The sequence below is a fragment of the Egretta garzetta genome, unplaced genomic scaffold (assembly GCF_000687185.1).
Source record: "Egretta garzetta isolate BGI_Z169 unplaced genomic scaffold, ASM68718v1 scaffold33, whole genome shotgun sequence".
In the NCBI taxonomy this organism is placed as follows: domain Eukaryota; kingdom Metazoa; phylum Chordata; class Aves; order Pelecaniformes; family Ardeidae; genus Egretta; species Egretta garzetta.
In genome coordinates, this window is record NW_009259250.1 from 1,209,834 (window position 1) to 1,234,046 (window position 24,213).

A 24,213-nucleotide genomic window follows, 5' to 3' on the forward strand; every position below is an offset into this window, starting at 1 on the left:
ATTCAGCCAGCTGTCAACCAGTACCCCCAGGTCCTTTTCCACCAGGCAGCTTTCCAGCCACTCTTCCCCAAGGCTGTAGTGTTGCATGGGGCTGTTAATGATGGAAAAAAGATCAAGAGCAAGCAAAGTTTTTGTAAGCTGGGTGGTGGATGACTGCCGCCCCCAGCCTGGTACCAGCTGAGGTAGCTTTTACATCATCTCTGTATGACAGGTTTCGTTATGATGGGTGGGCTTCACAGGGAGATGATGCTGGGGGCACCAGGACCCCCAGGTCCCTGGTGGGAGAGGGACCAGTGCCCACTGTTAGCCCAGCCCCAAGGCGCTGCGGCGGGCCTGCCACAGCTGGGGCATGGTGTCTGCGGCGCTTGGGGACCAGCTGGTGTCCAGGTCTAACACCGCTTCTCTTCGTTGCTGCAGGGAAACGGGGGTGAGCGGAGACAGATGCGATCCGAGGAGACGGGGGCAGAGAGGGCAGCAGCACCCAGCCTCGTTCCTCACACCCCTCCAGCCCCAGGCCCCTGCCTTGCTCGCAGCACAGGGAGGAAACGGCTGCAGGTGGTAAGGCAATCCCCTCACAGACCTCCTGTTTCCTGAGAATTACTGCAGCCCGCGGAACAGAGTAAACCCTCTGCAGTGTGCTGTATTGGCTTGTCCTACGAACGGCCACAGCTCTGGGTCCTCTGGCCAGGCCAGCCACTGGTGCTGAGCATGACACAGCGGCAGCAGACCACAGCCCTCCCTCTGCAACCCTGCACAAACACAGTTGATTCAGAAATGTTTTATCCCAGCTCTATTAAACAATACAACAGGTCTCTTGCAGCCTCCCGCCTTATCTTCACTGACTCTCCCCCGCTCTGACTTGCGGCCCGGGATTCCCCATCGCCTCACAGGGAGCTGGTGTATCAGCATCCTCTGCAGCCGTCTGGGCACTGCGCGGGAGCTCAGCACAAGCCGGTCCCCGTTGGGTTTCATGTCCAGAGAGCTGCAGCACCCAGAGCGAGCACCGTGGAGGTGTAGGGTGTGAATTTACAGCAGCCTGGCTAGGTGAGAGCATGTGGCTCACAGAGGTGCGAGACCTTGTTGGAGGTCACTGTCACCAGCCCTGGAGAAGCAAGCTCTGATGCAAATAAGTAAGTGGGACTGTCACCTCTAACCCGTCAGAGGCTGTCAGTCAGCAGAGGCTGAAGAAGGGTTGCAGGAAGGTCCTTTGCTTTTGTGGGGACGGATGAGGCACTGGATGCAGAGAGTTGAATATCTTTTCCAGGAAACATCATCCTTCCTGAACCTGCTCTCTGCTAAAACCCTTAAAAAACCAATTACAGTTTCCATCTAAGAAATAATCACTTGCATGAAGACTTAAGCTTCTCATTTCCCACAGTGATAACCCTTCATGAAAATGAAGTAAGGATTTCTACAAATTTTGTGGAGCCTCTTGGCATAATAATAACATCCAGCAATAAACTGCCCCATTAATGAAACAAAACTTCTGTTGGTGCTTGCCCAGAAAACTTTTCCTGAACCCTTATCTTGCAGGTTACTGTAATTAGAGCTGATTTTATGGCAAAAGAAAGATACCAAGTGCATATTAGAACAACTTCTGACTGAAGCTTAGGGTAACATTTTCAGTGAGAGAGCCTTTCTTTCCATCTATATTTAGAAACACTTGAGTGCCAATGCTAAACCAGTGCTCCCGGTTTTTGGTTAATTACAGGTACCCTTCTGCCCTTTTCCCCAGCAAAACTCAACTTATAATGAGTTCTCACCAAACACAGTTAGAAACATACACATTTCTGTGGCGTCCCCAGAGGCTTAGCACGCTACTGGGAAGATTAATGTGGCTGAACAAGGAACATCTCTGCTTAAGCTGTTGCTTCAGGGAAAGCTGGTGGTGCCTGGTGTGTCTAGGGGATGACGGTCATTACTGCAGGTTACAAACACCAGTGGCTTAAATAGCACCAGCTGCTGAAGTATCAGCTGAAGAAAGCACAATCTGAGGCAACCACTCAGAGAGAGGAGATTCCTATTAAAGCAAACTCAGCTCTTCCCAAAAGTCACAAAAAAATCGGGTGAAAGAAAGCACCTGAGCAGAGGGGGAGACTGGCACTGAGATAAGGAGGAACCACAATTCTCTTCTAATGCCACAATAGTAACATAAATACTTTAAAATATTTCTGTCATGGCTAAAAAAGAGCACGCTGCCTCATTCATCATCATTGCCAGCACATGTACCACTGCAAAGATAGTTTTCCTTCTTCGGATTGCTTTGCAATTACAGGTAAAAATTGTAAGGTTTTTATATGCCTCATCCAAAGGCTTTGGAACCTGATTATCTGCGGTGGTTGGCATATCCCAAGTGCTGAATTATTGCATCAGACACGTGTGCTGCTCTTACATACAGCCAGGCAGAAAACGGCACCGCGCTGCGCAGTTGCAGTCCTTACTGGGAAATGGTGCAGTCCAGGCTGAAGCCTGGCTGGGACCAGTCAGATTTTGAAAACTTCTGTATTAGTGACTGAAGTGGAAATAAGCTGTATCCACTGAAAGGCTTAAAATTAAGGGAGATATAAGAGAGAACTTAATAAGGAAGTATTGCTTCATTTGAAACCCCTACATATACAGTGTCCATACAGCAAAACCAGCTCCCAGTTCTGACCTGCACGCCTTGTCCCATCGGTTCACAGGAGCAGACTGGGAGTATGTCCCGCTCAGAGGCTGGCTCTGCGGATCGGGAGTGTCTGCCTGAACTTGGGTTGGTTGCTTTACTGTAAAACAAAACAAAATGTAAAAATCCCAGCAACGATGCCGCGCTCGCAGAAATCGGGAGCGTAGCCTCCATTGCAGGTTAATGGCGGTTTACCTCAGGTTGGGTCACGTCAGCATCTCTCTAAGCACAGCCACCGGAGAGCTCTCTGGCCATGCGGTAATTTTACATCTGCCAGTCTAATCGGAAACTCGGGCTGCTGCTGGTGCGGCACGATCTGAATGGGCTTCGTAACGCTGAGTGAACAGCTCTGCCTTACAAACCACCGGTAATGGCTGAGCTTTCAGCAAATCATAGCTGTTATTCAAATAAATTATAGCTCCTCTGAAGAAGATGAACATTGCAGTTTCAGATAAAAAAAATTACTAGGGAGCTTGCTTTGACAATAAATTGAGGCAACCTAAAAAAGAAAATCTGCTTGTGTCAAGCTTTAGGAAGTGGGCAGTGAATTGGCTAAATGATAGTTACACATTTCAGATGTCTGGCTCTGCAAACCACTTCCCATGTACGCAATTTATATATATAAAAGACAATGGTATATTCTTCCAAGTACAGAAAAGTCCACTGAAATGTCTGAGGTGCTGTTATTAAAATGGCATAGCCATAAACCTGCAAACTGTTGGGCAATGTAGACCTTTTAAAAATGGCTCTTAGCTTCAAAAATAAAAGCTGGTAGAAAACACAGCCACTCGTTTGACGATGCGAATGGACACAAAATGGCGACAGATCTCAGCAGGGCTGGGTGACACATAATCCCTTCATCTGCAAAACCTTTTATTACAAAATGTAGAAATAAAAGAAACTGGCCTGGTGGGAATAAGGGCAGTGAATCTTTTAACCCCTGTCTCAAAGGGAGAAAGCACAAGATATTAACCTTATAAAAGCAAATATCCTGCGCTGTTTAAGGAATAGTCTCCAGCACAGCTTTTGCCCAAGCCCAGTTTGTAATGAATAGGATCCTGCACCCAGCCAGCTGGCTAATGCCTGCGTATACCCCCCACTGCCACCACTTATATATATATATATACACACACATGTATATATAAGAGAGATATATATACAATTAAAGGTATATGGATATATAAGTAGATGTCAGTAACAGATTGGGTCTCCCTGGCACCTTTATTGGAACTTTTTTAGAAGGAAAGAATATAGCCTAGAAGTAATATTGTCGGAAACTTGTATTTGTTGTGATTTGTACATTCACATAAATAGTGAAATAAAGAAGTAAGCATTTCAGATTTTCACTCTGCAGGCAAAATACAGAAACACATAGAAGATTTGTCAGTATTAACAGACAGAGAATGAATCAATAGATCTGCTGTGGAAGGAAGATTAAGCATTTGGGGGGGGGAAGGTAGGGTGGTAAAAATAAATTAGTTCTTTTAAAAGTACATTTTAATCTACGTGTGCATAGGTGCATTTGCTGTTGTTTCCCATTTTTGTATTTAGTACAAACTTATGGCAAAGGCTAGTTTGCCTGTTAAAATGGATAAGAATTAGACAATAGTTCTGAACTAAGAGCTGTTTCACATATGTTTTGAAGTGAAACAGAATCTTTCCACTACCTTTAAGAGAAGCAAAGTCAATCCCAAAGAACAGAATCCTATGGCTGTATGGTGGGAAAGCAAATGTAATTCCTAAGTTTTATATTCACTAAGCTATTGCAAAATCCTACGTTAACAGTTGGATATCTATAGAAATCCATAGGTAGAGATAGTGGTAGGTAGGTAGAGATCCATAGCTAAGAATAATTCAAAGCAAACAAACAGCAAAAAAATATTTTATCTAACCAGGCTAGAAAAATCAAAATATGGCAATTAAGTGAAACAGTGAGAACAGAACAAAACTTCGTATTTCTTACATGCCATTCACTGTTTATCTCTCTCCTTCATTATATCAATGTAGCTCAGCACCTCTAGAGTCCTTCTGCCAGCCAAACTCAGATACTCAGCTTCAGAAGAAACCGCTGCTATCCCGGCTGCGCTGCCCGTGCCCGCAGGCTGCAGCGCCTGATGTGCTGGCATTTTGTGCCCTCCAGCGGTGCCTGCAGTGCTGGAGGGAGGGAGCTCCCCCGGGCTGCGGGCAGAGGGGAGGGAGCTCCCACAGCTGCACACCAGCGTGGTGCCACACTGGGTGGCCACATCCACCTTCTCTACTTCTGCAACAGAGCCCTCAGTCTGTGACCAAACATCACACCTGGTGTTTGGAGCATCACGCTCTCTTTCAAGGGCTTGGGGTAATGAGCTGCCCTGAGATGACACGCAGTGGTTTTTATTTTCCTCCTCTGTGGCACATAAACTAGAGTCTTTCTCCTGAAGATGGTTTGCTTCTCCTCTATTCAAAATACCACCAGTCTGGAGAGGCGTGGTTCTGGTGCAAGAGGTCTTGGGGGGCTCTGTATTTGCTGAGGCTGAGATTAGGTTGGCATCATCCATCTTCAAGGACCGTTTATTCAGATACTCCTTCTTATTGGCTGTGTCTTCCTCTTCAGACTGTTTGAACAGAATTGTGTGAATGACACCGTTTAAATAGTTCAATAAGTAAGGATAAGGTTAATGACTAAGTAATAACTAAGTTAATGAAACAAACAGAAAGGCCAGAACTGTCTGGTTTTGGTTATTTGGGTTTTTTTCAGTCTTTTTCCAGGGGTGTACTCCTGGCCTTTGTTGAAGAGAAGGTGGGTGAGGTGGACCTTCACTCCCACACAGAATTTATGTTGTGTCATTTTTGTGTTCAAGAATGGCTGACAACACTCAGTGTGTCAAATCCTCCTGCTTTACAGACAGGTAATGTAAGGCAGCTATACATTAAGGAAGAGAGCAGAAGCTTGCTTAGCATCTTCTGACAGTCACGTTACTGTAATTCCACAAGGCCCGATATCGTCAAGAAACCAGACCACATGTCTGTTAAACTACTTGGGAAAATTTACAGCTAATCATTTCTTGTCTTCCTCACACATGAAGTTGCCTTGTACAGAACAAAACCATAAATAAGAATGCAGCTACCACCACCCTGAGATGCACTCAGGCATACCGAAAACGTTCAAATGAAGCCCTGCAAACCCATAAAGGGGCTGTACTCACCGTGTCAGGACTAGAGCTGAAACAGCTCTCTGCTTGCCTTGGAGAGTAACTGGGAGACTGGCTGCTGAGGGATGACTCCACATCTGAAAAACGAGATGAAAAAGAAAGAAAGGTTACTCATCAAAAATTCCTCAAACATTCAACTCTCAAGTACAGCACACAGAATTAAACATTACTATTTCTGATGCAGTTTTAAGATATTGTTCAATGAATAAACTGTTAGCAAGGTCAACCTAGGTCTTGGCAATAGCCAATTCTTCTCCTCTCAGGACAACACTTCTTAACACAAAACACAAGATGGGTTCCCCGGAGCTTCAGCTATGCCATTAATCAGCAGCCTGCCTTGGGAGCAGAACTGAGCTACCCAAAAGTAAGGTCAGGCTGGACGGGGCTCTGAGCAACCTGCTCTAGTTAAAAGATGTCCCTGCTCATTGTGGGGTGGGGATGGGGAGTGGGGGGGAACAGGGATGACACTAGATGACCTTTAAAGGTCCCTTCCAATCCAAACTATTCTATGATCCTATGAAAAGGAGGAAGGACTCTACAGAGCAAGGGTAGGGAGAGAATGCAGCAAACTCCCTGCACACATTGGCTGCCATACAAGTTACATGGACTTACGGCCATGTTTTTCTCTTGGAGGCCCCTGGGAGACCTTCCGCTCTGAAATGCAGCCAGCACAGCTGAGCCCAAGCCTTACAGCTACTGAGGGAGCAAAAAGGACGTGGAATCTCTCTGCTGACTCCCCTCACCCTATCCACATGTGGAACGACAGCATATAGTCTAGTGGAAGAGAATAAAGACTAGTAAAGGCTAGACCAGTAAAATGGCACACGTCAAGCATCTAATGAAGATAGTAATAAATAGAGAAAACATGTCCAAGATTTTTTCTAACCAGCAAAGGTCTTCAAGAATAGAAAGAAAGAAAGTGACTGGCATTTATGGGGCATTTTACTATGTGGTGATGTTGGTAAATTTGAGTTGTGGTGTTCAGATTAATACTCTTGACCTCTCCTGTGGAATTCTTTTTATTTTATTTTTTTTAGAAGTTACCCCTACTTTCAGAGCTGGCTTTTCAGTTTAGGGGACAACTTTGGAGGAAATGGGGCAATGAAAAATATGCGTGTAATACTCACCAGAGAGAAGTTAACCTGAATTTATCTCTTCAAGAAAAAGCAAATACAGATAGTTCTTAGTTACCTGGTAATGCTAGGCTTTTTTATACAGCACTGCATGAATCAAAAATACAAGCCCTCATCAAATGTAACATCCCAAAAACATCAAAAGCCTTCTCCTTAGCTTTAAAAGCAACTGTTTCAGTTTTACTTGTAGAGAAAATTCTGATTTTTTACTTAATAATGTATAAATGGTACTAACCCTTCTCGATCTCGTGAAGATTTGAATTCCCTCCAAAGTTAAATAAGAAGTGTTAATAGTGGGGGTTCAGCTGGACCAGCACCTCAGGTTAAGTGAGGAATATTTGGTTTCTGTATTACATAAAGGAGTCACTGCACTGTACCACAAATTGTTTCAAGAGGTACAAACCCCCTGAGCAATACAGTATGTACCTAGGTGACTTCTGTGGGCAAAATATCCACAAGATTCTTTTTATGTACACTGGCATAAAGTTCCTTTATAATACTGAAGTGTCCTGCACACAATGTCTGGGCACTGCCTGCAAAATCTGATCCCAAGGATTAATGGGTAACTTATGCAATGTATTTCAGGCATCAACTTAGGTGTGCATCAAACCATGTAAGTTATGGACCTGAAAGGGCTATCTATCATCTGAACCACTTTACTAGAAGCTGTTCTTTCTGGCTGCTCTGCACAAACCATGAAGGAAAAAAAGCTTCCACAGAAATTCATTCAGAGAAGCTAAATTCATTTTCTAACTGTTGTGGACATTCCTTCTCCACCTCAAATGAATGGTGCAAACAGTGGGTTTGACAAAAAAATATGTCTCTTTAGGAAGTTACCTCTTCAAATCCAAAGAGCTGGTTCTGCCTCCAGGCTGATCCTTTCACAGACTTGTCATCACTGAGGAATGCAAACAAAGAGTTCTCTGGTAAGTGACTTCCCCTCCTGTGCTTTTACTTTCTTCCTGAATTAAAGTCAATATTGGTGCCTTTTTTGTCTTAACCATGAAATGTTTCCCACTATTGAGATCACTGAACTTATTTCTGAACCCGAGTTTTAACAAACTTCTCTTCTGTTGAAATGTAAAATGTAATATGAAAGATGACAGAAGACAGTGCTGCTTTGTAAAATGGAAGGTGCTATGGATCAGAGTTTTTGATAAAACCATCTGTTGTAAAACACGGGGCACTCACATGTGCTAACTTTAGCCCGGGAAAGACACTAACTTCCTCTGTAGGTAGTGGAAGGAGACAGGGTCTTTTAGAAGGCAAGTTGGAGCACCAGCTTGACTTCAGGGACTCAGAATTGTCCCATAAAGCAGTTTTTCTGTATACTTACTATAGACAGATGAACAATTATGAAGGGCTTACATGTGCATAAGTTTATTCACATTATTCACTACTATTTTTACTGGGAAAACGTGGGTCCTCACTAACACTGTTTAGAATTTTGCCTTCATGTCCACTTAGCTGGATTTCTCTGATTCAGCAAGATCTCTGCAGCTATCACAAGTTAATAGACTGATAATTTCTCACCTTTTTTTCCTTGAATAGTTCTGTACATTCTCCTTTAAGTTAATAAGCTGATCACGGTGATAAGCAAATGTCTCTAAAATAAAAAAGTAAACCTTGACTGAAAAATGCAATAGCATAAATGCAATTTGAAAATAAATGCTTCTGTCAACTATTAAAAATAATTTAATTAATTGGATTTAAAATTCTGCATTCTGAAGATTCATGACACTTTTGGTCAGGGCAGACACATCTCTGGTTATAAAAACATGTATCTTTAAAAGGAGAATAAAAACTAGAATATATGTCCTTAAAATATTGACACTCACCAATTTTTTCAAGGTCTGCAGGTTTTTCTTTGTTTTCAGAGGGTATGAAGTAGTGCTGTCCCTCATGACAGTCCTGCAGGTGGGTTTTATGAAGTCCACTGGTTGTCTTGTAGCTTGCACTTAAGGCATTGTTACTTTTAAGGAAAACCTGTTCTGGAGCTGTGAAAATGCCTTCAAGGTGTCTGCCTACAGAACTTTTTTTTGCACTGATTGCAGGATAAGCCTCTCTAGTATCATAAGGGTGATTTCTATTGGTCATTTGATTTCGATCATCAGGATCAATGAAAAAAATGGGAGTACTGCTTTGGTTAACAAAAGGATTAAAATGCTTTGTAGAAGGGTTATTATGGATCGGTTGGTTCTCATCTTCAAACAGTGCCAGAAAGGAGCAATCGCTTCCATCTTGGGGAGCTGTCAGTTCTGCAGTTTCTTTCACAACATCAAACAATGGTTCTTTTATTCCTTCACTATTGTCTGATTCATTACTGGTCATTATCGCTGGATTTTTCCTGGAAGAATTCATATAGTCTAGCCTGGGGGTGGAAGGTGGGATGAAGATGGGGGTAGAAAATAAAAAACCATTTGCTCAGTATGTAAATAAGTAAAATACTAACCGCTAACACAACAAATTATGACAACTTGATGATAAAAATATGAAAGACTTTACTCATCACACTTGCTTTTGCCCCAAATGTACATTATTTCAACTGAAAAAGTGTCCTGTATTTTATTTCCACTTTATAGTAAGGTGGATTTAAAAGGGGTTCAGTTTCATGATGTTTCCAAACCTATCAAGACATGGAGCACATCCTCCTGAGTAGGGAACTGTGATTTATAAAACCGGCCACAGTATGTCACTGCTGCTCCACCAGCTGACCAAAGAAGTCCACTTTGGGGAAGAAAAAAAAAAAAAAAAAAAAAAAAAAAAAAAAAAAAAAAAGAAAAACAGGAAGACCGTTTCTTCTGTTCATAAAAATTGTTTGCTCTTCAAGACTACAGTTCTTTCCTGTACTGAAAGCCCATAATAAGCATTATTGTACTGGTTAATTCCTGCTTTCTTTAGCAAGTGAATTCCATTTATATTTGGGGTCAGTAATCCTAATTCAGCACAGAATTTTTCTATTCCATTGTCAGGAAGACAGTCAGACACTTCGTTTTACCCACACTTCCCTACCCCACTTCTGATAGCAGTGGTTTTGAAGATGCTATGATGTATCATTAGCATGAAAGCTATCATGCTTTCACTTACTTGCCTCTTAATCTAACACCTTTGCTGCTTTTTTCTAGGCTTGATTTGCTGACTGACCTTTCAGAAAATCTGAGCAAAAAGTTCAGAGGCTTCTGAAGCACAGAGGATTGGCAAAAAATGTCATTCAAAAAGTGCCCTTTCCTTAAAAAATTTTGAGAAATCCTATCAATGGAACTTGAAAACTGAAATGTAGTACAGAAAACTCTTACTGGAGAAAAAATCTGTAATGTTTTGATCAGCAAATAGTTGGAATTGGATAAAGATCCTAGAGAACTTAAATGAGAAAGTAGTGCCCTCTACTTACAGACCCCGAACAGTTTTAAAAGGCTAAACACACTAGAGCTTGTTTCTGGAGAAATTTGGAGAGATCTACATGAGGGAGGTAAATATATTTTGTGAAGCAATTCAGAGGCTTCTACTGTACTCCAGCTGAACATTTTGTAATGCTAAGTAAAATTATTACTAGATGAGGAAATAGCTAAGCACTATTCAGAGTGAAAGACATCTGCTATTTTTATGACATCTAAACTTTACTTAATATTTAATGATCTTGAGGTGCCACAGCTCTCAGATGTATGCACATTGATTATATCATCAGTATGTTACGATTACATTAAATGATTGTGTAAATTTATACTCTACTTTTCACATACAGCAAAAGAAACTCCCATCCCAGGAGAACTGCCAGCTCTTGAGGTATAAGAACTTATGGCTGTAATGGATGAAAAACAAACAAGACCAATAAAAACAAAAGGATCTGAAGAATAGTTGGAAAGGAGATGTTGTTAGAGAGCCATGAATGGGCAGAGGACTAAGGGAGGTGCCATAAGCAGGCGTGTGCAGGCCTGAGGGCCTGTGGAGAAATGAAAGAGGAGACGTAAGCGAGATAAGATTAGGTAGGCCTTTAATGTAAAGATATTCATCAGGAATTCACCAAGATATACAGCAAGGTGAATGTTATCTTCACTTTAGGTTTTGCTGGCGAAAGCCGGGAGAAGCTAGGAGACGAGAGAAAGAGAAAGTTAAGGTGGCTAGGACTGGAAGCTGATGTGTTCATCTAGTTATCATGTGGTCAGTGAGCTTATCAGTCACTTGACTCGCAGGCAAACAGGCTGTAGGTACTTCAGGAACAGCAAAATAATATATGGCCTTTTTATGGCTCTATCCAGCCAAAGCTGGAGACCGATGGGAACTTTCAACCAGATGTCAGACTTACAGAATAAAACGAGTAAAGGAAGATTAGCCCTGTAAGGCCGCTAGATGCAAGGCAAGAGCCCCTGGAAAGAAACTGAAATAAATTGTTCAGTATAAATGTGTCTGGCCCTAAACTGTCAGTGAATAAAAAGATTTTTAATCAGCATACACAAAAAAAAATATATTCTAGATTTCTATCCATTCCTTTCTTTTTTAAAAAAAAGTGTAAATTCTCATAAAAGTATTATTGAACCGATTCTAAAAAACCTTGCTATAGTAGGATCACATATGAAAGAAAAGGAAAAACATTGGTTTGTTCCTGAAACCCCAAAGGTAAACAATGTATGTGGAGAAGTTGCTCCATTGCTACAGCATCAAGGTCATCAGAAAAACGCTAGCAACAGTGGCCAGAACTAATGAGAGCTGGGGCAGCTACCCTCCCTGTGTCCTCTTAGGAAATCTGTGCTTCTCACTTGGGGTGAATTTAGTAACACCATGGTGTGTGATGGTGCACAAAACAGATCACCGTCCCAAGTGTCTACCTAAAAACTCACATTTTGCTGTCTTTCAGCAAATTTCAGCCCAGTATGTTCAGTCTTTCCACTTAATTTTAATTTCTATTTGAAAAGCACCAAAAATCAGTGAAAAATCAAGTAGCAACCAGTTTCATATTATCTGAGTATTTTTCTTACTTAAACTTGGCTGTTATTTCTCTCTTTATTGTAAAATCACTGCCTACCTATGTGATGACTTGAACAGTTCCTCAGGCACTGAATCAGACTTCCTGAAAATACACTGGCTTGGAGGTTTTGTAATCCAAGGGTCTTGATCAAACCTATTTCCTGGCTGAGAAAATAGTAGAAGCTGTCAAACTCTGAATATATATAATAGTTATAGTGTTTAAAACTTTAAAGTTGGATTTGCAAACAATATACATGTTTTCGCATGTTTTTCTATCTTTACATCAGAAGCCAAAACTTCCTTGCATACCAGCTGAGTTCTGTATAACTCATACTTTTCCATATTTGTGTGTCACTGTTAGTACACAAAATGTCCCTTTAGCACCCCATCCTCTCAGAATATGAACAAGCTTGATAGGCTGTAACAAGTTGAAGTTCCACAGAAGATCACATAATCATAGAAAGCTGTTGTCTGGAAGGTACCTCGAGGTATCTAGTCCAACCTGCTCAAAGCAGGGCCAGCTTCAAGGTTAGGTCAGATTGCTCAGGATTGTTCAGGACTGAGATTCCACAACCCATTTGGATGGCCTCTTCTGGTGCTTAGCTACTTTTCTGACAATATTTTTTTTCCTATACAAACTGAATTTCCATTGGTGAAACGTGTGACTTTTACTTCTTGCCATTTCACTGTGTACCCCTGGTTCTGTCCTGTCTGTAACGCTGTTTAGACTGTGGCAGACAGCAGTTATTTCACCCCACACCCCCACAGCCTTCTCTTTCCCAAGCTATGCAAGCCCTCTTTGCTCAGTCTCTGCACATCCGTCATGTGCTCCAATCCCCTAACAATTTTTGTGGCCCTTCATTGCTCTTGCTACAGTTTGTTGATCTCTCTCTTGTACTAGGGGTCCCCAAACTGGACACGTTCCAGATACGTTCTCACATATGCTGCTCAGAGTGAAATAATCACTTGCCTTTGACTGCTGGGAAGGTTCTTTCTAATACAGCCCTCTGTGTAGTTGGCCTTCGCTGCTACAAGGGTGCACTGCTGACTCATGTACAACTTGTCCACCAGCACCAGCAGGTCCTTCTCTGCAAAATTGCTGCCTACTCAATCAGTCCTCACCTGCACTGACGTGTGGGGTTATTTCTCCTGAGGTGCAGGGCTTTATATTTCTCTGTGTTAAACTCTGTGAAATTCCTGGTGGCCTTCTGCTTGTCAAGATCCCTCTCAGCAGCAGCCCTGCTACTGTAGTGATCACTCTCCCAATTTGGTGTCATGTATGAACCTGCTGAGGTGCTGAGGGTCCCTTCTGTCTCTAATGAAGATGTACCGGACTTAGTATTAATCTCTGGGGATCCCTGCCATTACCGTCCTGTGCCAATTAGACTTTAGCTCACAGACAACTACTTTGAGCATGATGGCAACAGACATTTTTTTTTACCCACCTTATTGTCCATCATCTGGTTCATACCTTCCCACTTTGGCTACTAGGATCCCATGCGAAACCTTGTCAAAAGCCTTCCTAAAGTCAAGGTAAATAATATCTGCTGCTCTCCCTTATTCATAGAGCTAGTCCCATGTATTTCTTTATGTCCAGGTTATTAAACTTTTTTGTTATCTCTTACAACAGTGGCCAGATTGAGTTCTAGCTGGGCTTTTGCCTTTCTAATTTTCTCTCTGCATGACCTAACAAGATCCCTGTACTCTTCTTGGGTTGCCTGCCCCTTCTTCAAAAAGTGGTAAACTCTCCTTTTTTTTCCTGAGTCCCAGCAAAAGCTCCCTGTTCAGCCAGGCCGGTCTTCTTCCCTGCTGGTTTGTCTTAAGGCACATGGGGACAGCCTGCTCCTGCACCTTTAAGACTTCCTTCTTGAAGAATCTCCATCCTTCCTGCTCCCATTTTCCCTTCAGGACTGTCTCCCAAGGGACTCTCCCAACCAGTGTCCTGAACAGGCCAAAGTCTGCCCTCCAGAAGTCCATGATAGTGGTTTTGCTGTCCCCCCCTCCTTACTTCTCCAAGAATCGAGAACTCTGTCATTTCATAGTTGCTAAGCCCAAGACAGCCTCCAACTACCACATTTCCCACCAGTCCTTCTCTGTTTGTAAAGAGCAGGCCAAGCGAGACACCTCCCCTGGCAGGCTCACTTACCATCTGTGTCAGGAAGTTATCTTCCACGTACTGCAGGAACTGCCTAGACTGTTTGCTCTCTGCTGTGTTGTATTTCCAGCAGACGTCCCATATGTTTAAGTCCCGCACAAGAACAAGGGCTAGCGATTGAGAGACTTCTGCCAGCTGCTTGTAGAATGCTTCATCTATCTCTTCATCCTGGTTGGGTAGTCTATAACAGACTCCCAGCAGGATATCTGCCTTGTTGGCCTTCCTCCTCATCCTTACCCATAAGCACTCAACCTTATCATCACAATCGTTGAGCTCTATACAATTGAAATTTGTACACTCCCTAATATACAGAGACACCCTCCCCTTCCTTGCCTATCCCTTCTGAAGAGCTTATAGACATCCATTGTATCACTCCAATCATAAGAGTCATCCCACCATTTTTCTGTGATGGCGACTAAGGCATAGCTATCATGCTGCACAATGACTTCCAGCTCCTACTGTTTGTTGTCCATGCTGCGTGCATTGGTGTAGATGCACTTGAGCCGGGCTATCGATTTCACCCCCAACATTGGCATGCCAGCCCTAGGCTCCTCTCTAGTGAGCCTGGTTATATCCCCTTCCCCCTTTGAACCTAGTTCAAAGCCCTCTCGATGAACCCGCCAGCTCATGAGCGTGGATCCTTTTCCCGCTTTGAGACAGCTGAACTCCATCTGATGCCAGCAGGCCTGATGCTGTGTAAACCTCCCCCTGATCCAAAAAACCAAAATTCCACTGATGGCACCAGCCTCTGAGCCACATGTTAATCAGGTGAGTTTTCCTGTTCCTTTCAGTATTCTTCCCTGCCACTGTCAGGATTGAGGAAAACACTACCTGTGCTTGTGATCCTTCAACCAATCGCCCCAGTGCCCTGAAGTCCCTTTTGATCGCTTTTGGACTTCTCTCTGCAACCTCATCACTGCCAACCTGCATAATAAATAGCAGGTGATAACCAGAGGGCTGTACCAGACCAGAGAGTTTCCTAGTAATGTCTCTAACACAGGCCCCAGGGAGGCAGCAGACTTGCCTGTGGGATGGGTCTGGTCAGCATATTGGGCCCTCTGTTCCCCTCAGAAGGGAATCGCTTATGACAATTACACTCCCTCTTTTCTTAACAGAGGCAGTCGTAAGGCATGGGGCTGACTGATTCACCCTAGGTAACCCCCTGGGTGGACCTTCACCCACATCCTCAGTCGCCTGGCCCTCAAGTTCCAGAGCCCCATATCTGTTGTATAAGGGCAAGTGGGAAGGTGAGGGAGGCTGGGATTTTGCTATTACTTTTCTAAGGATGATTCTTTTAAGAATCCCAAAGTTAATAAAAAGGAAAAGATAGCAACACGCATCAGGACAAGTAACTTCCAATCATTTCTTAAACTTGAGTTAAACAGCAGGCTTTTCTCAATCCTTTTAGGAGCATGAGAATGTTGTAAGAACTATGTTACTTACTGAGACACTGCATGATTACAAATTAGGTCACAGTGATCACCTGGGATCACACAATACCCAGTCATACTAGCTGTACATTTAAGAAAGCTGTATTTATAACTGTAATACATTTCAGCTTTCTTTAACCAACTTTACAAGCCAGAAACAAAAGAAAGCCAGCGGTATGTGACTAACTCTCTTTCTGCAGATATCAGTGATACTGAGAGCTCAATGAACAAAAGCTCAATTTAAGCGTAATTCATACCAATAAAAGAAATATATTTGTATATATGGAATATTCATTGCCACCAGCCTACAAGAAATGTTGACTATTCATAATTATCTTCACCATTATGCTAATTCTAAACCCCAAATAGAAGAAAGTTAGTTTAAAATAATTGTGTAGAAATGACAAAATATTAATCAAACCTGGTTTTGCAGCTTCTCTTCATAGATCTGTTCCCAAGTGTTGCCCATTAGGTTTGTGTCAAAATCTTCTTCTGAGAACTGTGTACAGTTAGAGGACCAAAAACCAGAAGAGGACAATGGACAGGCACTAAAACCTCTTGCTATGTTGTCTTCATGTTCCATATTAGAGTCAGCATACGTCAATTCTGTTACTTGTGATAACTAGACAAAACATAGCAAAAAGACATTTTATTTATCTAAAACTATTTTGATGTAAGCATAAAGTTCAAAGTAATCACAACTTTCTACATCTTTTACATCTCTGCACATATACCACTTGCAAGAGAATATTTTCATGTATTCTGATATGATTTTTTCATGAAAAGCATAAGGTAATAAGGGCTTAATTCAGGGAAACACATAAGTACCTACTTAAGTTGAAGCATGCACACAGATGTTATCCTGAGGAGGGATGGATATAAATACATTTTTAGCTTTAGACGTGTAGGTTAATGATCTGCTGACTTGGTTCTTAAGTAGTAAAACGAAAAATATTTTACTCCATTGAGGAGAGAACTGCAGCATGTTGTGATACCAACAATGCTATCTCAAACAGATCAGAACACAAGAAGAAATTTGAAGGCAAAACTCATGAAATACCACTTTTCAAAAATCTCAAAATCTTTCTACCATAAAAGTATACTTTTTCAGAAAGCTGAAAATTACAAACTTTATAGCCCCTCTTTCTGCTTAATAAAGTGCATATATCTTAATTATTTAAACTGGATATACTTCAACTTCTGAAGATTTTAAAAACAGTTCTTTGCAACATACAGGCCTTAGACTTCATTTTTTGATCCATATATTAAATCAGCTTTCTGTGGGTGCACACTGCACTATCACGTGTTTTGATGAACTGATGTAAATCTATCCATACAAGTGGAGGTTGAGGAGAAACTTAGCTATCATTTTGATCCAACATATCTGGCCACACTAAAGCTGAAATACATCCTATCTGTCCTCAAGGAACAGATGAAAAAGAGTCATAAAGGAAGGTTGACTTGATGTGATACCAAAAAAAGTAGTGGCAGCTCATGGTGATCTTGAAACACATTAGACAGCTAAACTTTTCACCCATACTAAGTAATTCTTCATGACTCAAAAGAAAGGAACTTCTAACACTAGAAAAAGATCTGCCTTTCTCACTCTAGCAAAACATGTTTTGGCAACATGAATGGGCCAAGAACATAGAGAACAAGATGTACAAGCATCTTTTGCGAGCATCTTTTCCTCAGAGTCCTACCTGATATGAATAGCAAGAGTCAGTGGAGCTACATTATTGAGCAAGTCTGAGTAACCTAAACTAAGTGTCTTCTAACAGATTTACTAACTTGTTTGGGTTTTTTGTTTGATTGTTCTTTTACACAACAGTGGAATGGGTCATAAAAAAAAAGCCTGACGTTTTTCACTGTAACCTCAGTAACTGTATGAACTTCCGCATTGTATCCACTGAGACTTGTACTTAGTTCCTCTAAAGACCCACTTCTGTCTATGCTTCTCTCATGTCATCATTTCACATTTCTGCATATTGTTTTTAATTTAGCTGCTGTTGGCCTCAGCCTCTTTCCCATAATCTCTGTCCTTTATAACTAGCTTAGAGCACAGATATTCTTAAGTATTTTGGAAAATGCCTAAACCAAGGTGAGCCTTTCAAGAAATATGTAAGAAATAGCAGGAACAAATACAAAAATATGACTGGCAAATAACATATCAGTATAGCCTTAAAGAGGAAGACTTCACATGTTTCAGTATCCATGAGATTTCATCACTATTTGAAGTCATTGCTGCACATTTTTAGCTTTACTTACTTACATTATGCTGGTATTTTATTTTCTCTGACAGATGCTGCCTTCTGCTGTCCAATACTTGCCTTTGTAACCTTGTAAAATGAATAAAAACAGCCTATGAAATATAAGATCTATAAGATTAAAAACATTCTGAGTATTAACTGCAAAATAATTTAAAAATATTCTTCCACACATCTTAAAAAGGCCTGATGCTTAAGCAGTTAGCAGCCAGTGTGGGAGTCAATCATTTCAGGGGGTCTGAAGTTGGATGGGAAAAAAGTGTAAGTGGAAAATGCTGTTTGAATAGTCTGCCCTGTGAGACAAAATTAATGTATGTACCTGACATGAGTAAAGAAACACTATTTTAAAAAAAAATTTCCCAGCTTTGTGTACAGTTTTTTATTTAGAATACATTTATTTACTCTCTTATTAAGAGTATCACTGGAATGCTAGGAGTGATTCTGAAACTTCGTCTTAGAATGTATATTTATACTTATTTAGTACCCCAAATATAAGACTATCATGAAATACCTTTTCCAGAACTTCATTATAGCTTAACTACTGGCTATTTTATACACGTACCTGTTCTGGATATCATCTAAGTTTGACGTATGTTGTGTACGTAGTGGTGACACGGGAAGCTCTATGTTGTGCCTCCTAACAGGTATTTTTACATCTTCAGTGATATCAATGTGGACCGGCTTCCTTGTGTTCTCTGCAGTGAAAGTATTTGGAATGTCAGCACTAGGCTTGGAGAAAGGTTTGAACTCCCTGAACTTTCATTAGAGTACAAAAGCTGTTCTTTTAGGTTTCTTAATCAATTCAAAGCCTTCTCTTTTTTTGCTTTCTTCTTTACTAGCAATGCAAGAACTCTATTCTAAATGACATTATAGTATAAAAGTATTTACAGTCAGTGGCTGTGTGTAGACAGCCTCTGTTGCCCTCCTCATTCACCTTCTAATCTTCCTGAGCATAGGACAACAAATTCTCCACAATATGGTTTATGAATACGTCACAGAGGATAAGAGTTACAACTCAAGTCGTAGAGATGTTTTTTAGGAGCTTAATGATGGATTTTAAGAAAGATACTCTGGGTAGAACTATTCCAAATGCCCCCCCCCCCAAATTTGTGAAAAAGGAAGTGGAATACAAATGGACCAATTCAATGGCAAAGGGAAAAATAAATTGATGTAGGGTAAAATCAATGGATGGAATTAAGAGACATGTGCATGCCTGCAGGGCTATGATATTATTGGCATCACGGAGACATGGTGAGATGGTTCCTGTCACCGGAGTGGTGATGAGGGTATGAACAAGAACTTATGGGTCAGTATTAAAGGGAGGGCAGGGACTGGAGACATTATAGTCTATCCCAAAACCTAATGTACTATTTCTTTCATATAATTCTAATTCTAGATTTTTATAGCAATTCACTTTAGGACAATAAAAGCAATTCTAGTTACCATGAATTAATGGCATATCTAGGTATGCTACAGACCACCCAACCAGGAAGGCTGAGTAGATGAGGCCCTCTATAGACAGGTAGGAGCAGCCTCGGGTTCACAAGCCCTGGTCCTCATGGGGGACTTCAACCACCCTGATATCTGTTGGAGGGACAACATAGCAGGCAATAAGCAATCTGGGAGGTTCTTGGAATGCTTTGATGATAACTTCCATCTCCAAGTAATAAAGGAGCAAATGAGGAGAGAGGTGCTATGCTGGACCTTGTTCTCACCAACAAGGAGGGGCTGGTGGGGAATGTGAAGCTCAAGGGCAACCTTGGCTGCAGGGACCATGAAATGGTGGAGTTCAAGATCCTTAGGGCACTGGGGAGGGTGCACAGCAAGAAAATGTGGGCCCTCTCTGGAAGGAAACAGGAGACCTGGTTACCTGGGATATGGAGAAGGCTGAGGTACTCAGTGACTTTTTTGCCTCAGTCTTCACAGGCAAGTGCTCAAGCCACACCACCCAAGTCACAGAAGGCAAAGGCAGGGACTGGGACAATGAATAACCACCCACTGTAGGAGAAGATTAGGTTTGAGACCATCTAAGGAACCTGAAGGTGCACAAGACCGTGGGATCTGATGAAATGCATCCACTAGTTCTGAGGAAACTGGCAGATTAATTTGCTAAGCCACTATCCATCATATCTGAGAAGTCGTGGCAGCCCATTGAAATTCTCACTGACCAGAAAAGGGGAAACACATCCCCATTTTGAAAAAGAAAAACAAGGAAGACCTGGGGAACTACAGGCCAGTCAGTCTCACCTCTGTACCTAACAAGATCATGGAGCAGATCCTCCTGGAAACTATGCTAAGGCATAAGGAAAATAAGGAGCTGACTGGTGACAGCCAACATGGGGGATTGGAACTAGGTGATCTTTAAGGTCCCTTCCAACCCAAACCAGTCTATGATTCTGTGATTCTAAGAATGAGGAAGGTGCGTAAGTGTACAAGGCTTTAAAGGTGAAGTAGGCAGTAGCCAAGGTTATTTGATTCTTCTTATGTCCTGACTTTTTATTCAATGATAATTTTTTTATTTACTTAACTTTTTTATTTTTAAAATAAAACAACACTTATTTGAGCATTAAGTTATAAGTGGAAGGACAAGAACTAAAATAATAGCAGTAATAGTTAAGTTAATCAGTTAACTGGTTCTGTTAACTGTGAAGTCAGAACAGTGTTACACTAGACTCACCAGGGATTTTTTTGGTTGATATCTGGTTAACAACATATAGATTGAGGAGATCTAAACTGACTGCTGAACTTTTAGGAGATGATACTCCCAGAAGCTTCATCTTTGATTTAAGTTTCTTCTTTTCAAAGAATTCCTAAATTTTTTAAAACAGACAATAAGTTTTTGACAGAAGCTTCAACAACACGTTAGCAGCATATATAATTCGTAGTAAACAATTCCTAATAATAAAAGCACATGATTAAATCTCTCTGAATTCTCTCACCCTGTCTACTCTTATTTAGTTTATTTTTATTACCTTGAAAAAGACTACAGGTATAATTTGGTCATATTCAAAATAAATCACTGTTCTCTTGATGCCAAAGCCAGTCTTTAAACAGTCATGCCTCAAACTTTGTGCATGATGATTAAAAATATTTCTTTAAGATAAAAGACATACCAAAATGCTGCAAGGGAAAAGTCTTAAAAAAATTTAAACTTGGGCTTTTTAGGCAGCTTATAAGCTAGTAGGCAAATAAATCATGAAGATCACATACACAAGGCCATCTATAATGACACGAAGAGTTTATTGTTTTCCAGATTTTTCTTTCTTGACACAGAAAATAGTCTTGTGACCAAAAAAAAAAAAGAAAAAAGTAAAGAAAAAAAATCCCTAAGGCTTTGGGAGGCTTTTTGTTGCAAGGAACAAAAAGAGATATGACCAACACTTTGAATATATCAGGCAGACAATTCTGGAAAATTCAGGAAACAAAAATCTCCATTTTGAAGGAGACTATTAATAATCATCCTAAAATCATTAGCATCAAGCACAGCTTTATTAGCGTCAAGCATTTATTAGCATCAAACACAGCTTTATTTATTCAAACAAAACCAGTAAGGTTTCTTTATTTTAACCACAAGGATATTGAAAACTGAGGGCTATGCCAAAACACAAAATAGCATTGGCTTTTCTTCTGAAATGCAATTTCTCTCATGATTGCAGGTTACAGGTAACTAATACACACAACATATTTGCTGGTAACTATTTTCCAGTATAATTTATTATATCATAAACTTTAGCTTTCTAGGATGTTATAATCTCTGGAAAATACCTGTTCTTCAGTTAAAAATAATATCCGCAGTATGGTAAATTCAGGCTGTGTACAAATCAACACTTCAAAATTCATATTGCTTTGGAGTCTACACCCCCAAAATGCATCCATGTCCCTTCAGTGTCCCAGATATTTTCTTCCCATCACCTCTAAATTACCTAATTACTATTAGCTGTGTAATAGCAATTACAAAATTACCACTTTGTTTAGTAATTTAGTAACTTAGTACTAAATTACTAAAAACAATTCTGTCTTGGATCCTTTCCTGTTTTCTCTCCTCCACTGAAGCAAATTACATAGTTCTAATGTAAATGATGTGGCTTAGACCAATAAATCACTGAGAAACAGGTATTCTGAGAACTCACAGGCCTCCAGGAGACTGGGAAAGCGATAAGGGCAACGAGCTGATGGTTGCTCCCACATTCCCTTACGTAAAGGTTTTCATTTCAGAGATTTTCTCCATGCTGTCAGCCTGGTATTCCTTCTCCTGTATATGCCAGTGTATCTGCTCTGGGCACTGAGGGGTACCAGCTTCAGTGGTGCAGCTTCCCTATACTGCCTCTTTTTTTCCCAGCTGCTGAGGAGGAAACTGATTTCTCTTAGTCTTGTTATAACTATCCTCTCTTACTGTTTTCTCTCTTTCCTGTTTGAAATGTCTTCTGCTATGCCAGGGATAAATTTAATTCTGTTATTTCACTTACAGATTCAAAATACAAGTAAGCTGGCCTACTTTTGCAAATGCCAGCATAAAGTACTTCAATGAGCCTAACATTCTTTTATGTAGCCCAGAAAAATGTGTGTGTGAGGCTAGTTGACCATGTGGTTGTCACTGTGAGGCTTCAAGCAATCCCATGTGTCAGCACATACCAACAGAATATAGTAACAGAAATAATTCAGTAAAACTTAAATTGGGCACATTCATTCACTCATTCATGCCTTCTCCTACTGCCTCCTTTTCCTGCTGGAATTCAGTGTAGTAAACCTAGAACAAGACTTCTGCCCTAAAAGTTACACGCAGTCAGGCAAACACATTACAATTGTTATGCTACAGCTCTGAGTCTCACTCCAAACAATTTGAAATCAGCTACAGAATTTGTATAACAATATAACATCCAAGATGGCTAGAACTGTTTACCTTTTGCTTTCTCCTTTCCTGCTTTAATATGATTCTGCTCCTGAAAGACGCAAATAATTGTTCTTTTAGTTGTAAAAGCATAACCTTGAGTCATGGCTTGAATTTCTCACCAATGGTATTGAGAATTTAGGAAACAAATATGTTATGTTAGTTATGTTATGTTATGTTATAATGGATCAGACCTTCAGGTAGTAAAGTTACCATAGCTCTCTTGAAGTCACTTTGACTGATACTGGTTTACTTGGGTACAGATAGGACTACATTCTCTCTTATGGTAACCAAATACATTGAATATTCAGAAGGCAAAGCTTTTACACATTTGACCTGAAATGCAACTTTTCATCAATTCTTAATTTCTTAAAACATTATAAGAAATCTTCATCAATATATTAATTTCTCTTAATTTTCTTTGTCATGCTGCAACATAGTTAAAACACCATATTAGCAAAGAAAACAAAGAAGCATGGTATAAGTTTCTCCCTTTTAGGACTTTATACCATATTGTGAACATTTTGTAAAAAAGGTAAGAAAAATAGATTGTCCCTACAAGTTTTATCGAGCTGCTGTTGCTTATGCAATATAGGAGACAGTTATACCTTAAACAACATATCTCACCTGTTAAACAGTCTTAGACGAATTGCCTAGAGGACATGGTGCATAAAATTGGAGCTCTGGGTCACTGCTGTGAGCAGGGTACACATGGCTGCAGTCTTTGAGTCAGTAAGATTAGGACTTTTTTTTGAGAGTTAGAAATATAGAGTATCCCCTTAGAATTACATTTTTTTTCTTTTTTTTTTTTTACTGTGCTAAAATTTAGAACACACTTTCTAAACATATGCACATAACATTTAACCTTGCAGTGGGTAGAAGCCCCAGTAATGGATAGTTTTTCTGACACCTAAAATGCAAATCCCAGACTTGCATAAGGAATCCTGACAGATAATTAACAGCAGCAGAAAGCAGCAGGATGCTTTGCTATTTGCTAAGTGAGTGCAATACTCCTACACGTTTTTTCTTACAGACAGAATAGTAAAACAGACAGGCATAAAGTTGGGGTCGTTTTTGTTTTTCAAACTGAAGCTCTCCCTTCCCCCAGCTTCACATGGGCAACTTTCAGAAACCTCATTTTGCTGGGAAACCACCACAGACTTCCAGATGGGTAAGGCATTATTTTAGTTTGATTCTGCAAAGAGTCAGGATGATTATAAAGCTGTGTTTAGCAAAGCTACTTTCAAATGGCTGCAAAACCTGTGGGGTTTAAATTTCTAGTACATAGAGAGATGGGCAGAGCACCTAAAGAAACTTAGCATTATCCTTTTTTTTTTAAACATTATAACTCAGTTGGGGATTATTTTACTATTTCACAGTGAATCTCAAGAACTATACATCTTTTCCTGCAAATGGTAATCACTGCCATTCGTGAGGGCATAAGGAAAGGCCCAGGCAGGAGAGCCTCACCCAGCCCCAGTCTGCTGAGACATATTAGGCCCAAGTGTGACCCACCCTGCCTGGT

At 40.8% G+C, this 24,213-nt stretch overlaps 1 protein-coding gene across 1 annotated transcript; it reads right to left on the minus strand.

Moving 5' to 3' along the window:
- Window positions 1-4,632: 4,632 nt before the first annotated feature.
- Window positions 4,633-23,535, minus strand: CUNH12orf40 (chromosome unknown C12orf40 homolog). The gene is given in 13 exon segments (XM_035891695.1): window positions 4,633-5,256; window positions 5,848-5,930; window positions 7,222-7,270; window positions 7,806-7,884; window positions 8,520-8,592; window positions 8,825-9,357; window positions 12,007-12,113; window positions 15,955-16,155; window positions 17,806-17,872; window positions 18,363-18,495; window positions 20,478-20,610; window positions 22,701-22,750; window positions 23,499-23,535. Coding segments are annotated over 13 exon segments (2,169 nt in total).
- Window positions 23,536-24,213: the final 678 nt, after the last annotated feature.